The sequence below is a fragment of the Arabidopsis lyrata genome, assembly GCF_000004255.2.
Source record: "Arabidopsis lyrata subsp. lyrata unplaced genomic scaffold ARALYscaffold_234, whole genome shotgun sequence".
NCBI classification, from domain to species: domain Eukaryota; kingdom Viridiplantae; phylum Streptophyta; class Magnoliopsida; order Brassicales; family Brassicaceae; genus Arabidopsis; species Arabidopsis lyrata.
The window spans coordinates 8,860-13,216 of NW_003302387.1; the positions used below are offsets into that span (position 1 = coordinate 8,860).

Genomic DNA, 4,357 nt, shown 5'->3' on the forward strand with positions numbered 1-4,357 from the left:
GTGTTTTTTTTTTTTCCTTTTTGGTTCTTTTTTTTTTCAACAAAAAATGTGTCTCATAATTAATCGTTTAATTATATTTTTGATATATTAATGGTAAATTTATGTTGTGATAATTACGAGCCAATTGTTTTTAAAAGTAAAATTTACTTTTCTAAAATATTTAGATATTGCCGATAATATCAAAACAACTATCATATATTCTTTAAATTCACAAATCTGATAAAATAAAAGAAACTTTCTTTTATATTTTATACCGATAATGATGGTGTATCTAAATAAATGTCAAATATAATTGTAAATCTAAAAAAAATTATGTTATTGTTCCATTTTTTAACAAATAAAATAAGGAATATTTTTATATAATTAATATCCATAGTAGTTATTAATTGTTTTTAGGAATATTAATTGTTTTGATAAAGATTTGATCTAACACAATATATAAATCTTCATTTCTTGTTGTTGTAATTATCTTCAAAAATTAAAAAAATTAGATCGTACACCGCCTTTCAGTTTAATATAAATACCTTCTCTAGGTTTCACTTTCAAATCATAACTAACCCCATTTTTTTTTGCTTTTTTTTTTTTTTTTTGCGTTTTATTTTATTTGGCTTTACACATATGAATTCATGGTGTTTATGTATTGTTATAGGTTACGGATGCAACGTCGTTAAACAATTCCAGGACAATTAAATTGTTGATTCAATCGAACATATGGTGAGTTTTTCACTTTAGTACTTTCATGTTTAATATTTAAATTATGCTTGGTGTATTGAGAAATCTATAAGCTTTCCCATAATATTTTGCGAGCAGCTTAGATTTCATATTCTTCACTAAAAAAAAAAAAGAAGCTTTGATTTTGTATTTACCATATTCTTCACTAAAAAAAAAGAAGCTTTGATTTTGTATTTACATAATTTGATATCAATTTGATTATTGGTTCCATCATGATGCAAATTACGGCCTCTCAACAACCCCAATAGACTATAATCGTTGGGAACTCTTCTTTTTCTCTTGCTTCTCTCTGATTATCTTTCACCAGGAGTCTCAATTATTATTATTTCTTTGTATTGATGCGATCAGAAGTTTTATCTCTTTTTTTAAATAATGATCTCTTTATGGATTTTTCATTTAGGTATGAACATGGTTTGTTTCACGGGGTGTTTCGGTGTCTTGCCTTGAATCAAGGCGTGTAAAAACGTAAAGCTTGCTTTTATCTATCTTTTTTTATTGTCACGTCTTTATCCATCTATGTAACGCTTAATCATCAATTATTATATTAAACTTCAATAAAGGCTGGTGTACCAAATTCATGGTTTGTTTTATCTGATTAGTGTACCAAATTCAATTGGAACTATATCAGATCCATGAAATTATTGATTATTGATACATGCAGGTTATGTGTGATCCTTATACACCAGCTGGTGTTCCAATTCCAACCAACAAGAGGCACAACGCTGCTAAAATTTTCAGACACCAATCGTTGCCTCCGAGGAGCCTTGGTATGCTCATCTTCTTGTTTTTTGGCTATACATATTATTTTCGTTACTATAAATTCTAATAGTGTTTGTTTTTTTAAACGATTGTATGTTTTGGATGAATGAAAGCAACCACGATGCATGAAGAAGATTCAGGTGATGTTTCAATTGATCTTTTATCTTTAATTTATCGATTTTCTAATTTTACAAAAATGTTCTCACCGAGTAGAATATACTTTTGAGTTTTGAGTTAAATCTTTCACAGTCTGTTGTGGATTAGCAACGTTTCAAGCCATATTAACTATTGTGTTGTGGCAGTTCGAAAGATTCATATAAATTGGACTATTGCTACAAAAAAAAACAGAATCACAGGTTTCATTCTATCAAAGGAGATAAAGCCTCTTATCTCTACTGTCTTTGAGGGTAAAGATGCTAATGTCATCGCCCACGGAGCAAGAAATTGCGGAAAAACATATCTCATACATGTATTGAAAGCAATCCCATTAAGGTATTGATTATCAGACATGATACTATAGATGAAAAATGCTAATTATTGTATCGCATGGTTTGTAGGGAAATGATTATGCTCTGACGCTCAAAGGAAACAGACACCTTTGACTGTGTCTGCTACTTCTAGAAAACAGACAGTGCTAAGGGGAAATGTGACAGAGAGAAAAGACTAAAATCAAAGCAAGGTAAATCTTTAAGAAACAACTTTGTATCAACTCTAAGCCTCAATATCCATGATATACCTGCATCTGCTCTGTTGTTCAGTTTTAGAACATCAAATAATGATGATTTTTTTTCTCAATGTTTGTATGAAACGGTTCGCGAAGCAAACGATTCAGTGAAATGTAAAAATAGCATGTTGGAAAATTTAATTAATACGTCATGAAGTGGAATAATCTAGATTCTTCCTTTACAAAGACGTAAAACAGAGGGTATAGAAACAGAGACTAAGAGACCAAGAGTCTTAATTAAGGAGGTTTGGTATACCACTTAACCCTAATCAATCCACTACTTACTTGATAAAGACATATTCTCATCATGTATATTTGATTAGATTAGCTAGGCTCGTAATATGGGACAAAACCCCGAAGATGAGCAAGAAATGCTTTGAAAGATTTTATCGTAGCATGAGTGTCATATCTGCACCCTTCAGTGCTCCCTTGTAAAATCAAAGTATCTGAGTATAGATACTTAATAGGTTTAAGTGTTCTTCGATCTTGGACGATATATTCCAACTTATACTGATACAGAGGTTATACAGATTTTTGGTTTTTCTAATAAAATAAATTGTTTGCTGAAAGATTGCTATACCTTTAACAATTTTATTTTGTTTGTTAGGGTCACGACATACATACTATAATTGATAGAGAGTATTATCGTCATCGTGGATTCAGGTTTTTCCAAGGACGATAGATACATGGCCGGCCCTATAGACATCAACAAGAAACTTTTGCTGTAACCCAAATTTTGTTTCTGAAATTCTTCAACAAAAATTATTTATGAAACGGACCTAATTTTATTTATTTTACTATAATTGGCCCTAAATTTTAAAACCTTTCAAAATAACCAAAAACTTTTTTTTGAGTATTTGGCCCTTCAAATCTCAGGGCAGGCCCTGGATGGATAACACTTAGAGATTTTGATTCATGTTATCGGTTTGCTTAGTCATACTTTTTATGATTTTAAAATTCATTGGAATTTATCAATCTTTGTTTCACATATACCTTCCTTGGGTGCGATTGATTACTGCGCATTCGCATCTTTTAGGAAAATTGATACTTAATTTTGAGTATGTTTATTTCCCTGGTCCCATAATATCTTTTGTTTGGATATTTTATTCTTTGCATTGTTACGGTTTGATCTATTAATTTAAATAATTATATTTAATTGGTTGGGTCGTGAGTGTTAGCAATATTGAAGACGGAAAACCAATAATAAAGTGTGGGATCAAGTTTATGTGGAATTAGAAGATGAATTGTAAGTTATTAATTTAGTCAAAATTAGATTTGTTATAGTTTAATTTGTGTAGTATGCTAAAAACTTAATTTTATAATAAATTTACGTCTATAATGTCGACTACATGGTGGATACTGTTGTAAATTTTTGAGAGAACGGAGTAAACAATGTGATAATATCACCATATTTATCATGAGATTCACTAGAATAGAAGTCACTCGAGGTATTCGAATATTGTTTTTTTTCATGTATATATAATTTCTGAATATTTATTAGTCGATCACGTTTCTATGATATTGTTTCTTATGGTTTTGGCTACTATTGTTTGCAATGGTACCCGAATGATGCTAAAAAATATGTGTGCTGAAAGTTGCAGGAATGCAGAGTTGTTTTGTGCTAAGGATCACAGAAATTTTTATTAGTTACTAAGCTTATCTATTTTTTTTGTTTCTATTTTTCCAAATTATTTTTTTCCGAATTATTTTTTTCCTAAACATGTAAATATGATCTAAAATGAAGTTTGAGGCTTTACAAAAGATAAATAATTACACAAAAGCAACCTTGGCAAAAAAGAGATAAAAACAAGACTACAGTAGAGTAAAGAAAGATTTGGAAATAGATAACGAATCCAAATAAGCATAAGCTTTGTTCATCTCGAAGTGATGATGTTTCGTAGCTCCACTCCACCATCTTGAAAATGATTTGAGCAGCAAGCCGCAAGGAGTTATGGAGAATGTTATTACGCTGTCGCCAGAACTTATAAACCACCACTTGAGATGCTACTTTTCTAAGCAAAGAAGGCACATGACTGGAAGAGCGTCAGGTCCAAGAAAATAGCTCAATCCAAGAGCAAAACAACCTTTGTTGTGGAAAAATCCTAGAGAAAACTAAATTCCACTCCTGAAAGAGCTCACAAA

At 30.5% G+C, this 4,357-nt stretch overlaps 1 protein-coding gene across 2 annotated transcripts; it reads left to right on the forward strand.

Annotated features, from left to right (window-relative positions):
* Nucleotides 1-633: 633 nt before the first annotated feature.
* LOC9298769 lies at nt 634-2,989 on the forward strand. 2 transcript variants are annotated; one of them, XM_021016370.1, is made up of 5 exons: nt 1,204-1,499; nt 1,605-1,631; nt 1,794-1,960; nt 2,049-2,170; nt 2,823-2,989. In XM_021016370.1, the coding sequence occupies exons 1-4, from the start codon at nt 1,388-1,390 to the stop codon at nt 2,091-2,093; spliced, it is 351 nt and encodes a 116-aa protein (XP_020872029.1). In that variant the 5' UTR covers nt 1,204-1,387; the 3' UTR covers nt 2,094-2,170; nt 2,823-2,989. The 2 variants fall into 2 exon arrangements, 1 of the variants encoding a protein (XP_020872029.1); XR_002330113.1 differs by adding exons at nt 634-714; nt 1,133-1,197 and having other exon boundaries at nt 1,394-2,170.
* The last annotated feature ends 1,368 nt before the right edge of the window (nt 2,990-4,357 follow it).

Coding starts and splice junctions, on each gene's coding strand:
- LOC9298769 (XM_021016370.1), top strand. CDS start 1,388: ATGCAGGTTATGTGTGATCCTTATACACCAGCTGGTGTTCCAATTCCA. Junction 1,500..1,604: donor GTTGCCTCCGAGGAGCCTTG/GTATGCTCATCT, acceptor GATGAATGAAAG/CAACCACGATGCATGAAGAA. Junction 1,961..2,048: donor GAAAAACATATCTCATACAT/GTATTGAAAGCA, acceptor CATGGTTTGTAG/GGAAATGATTATGCTCTGAC.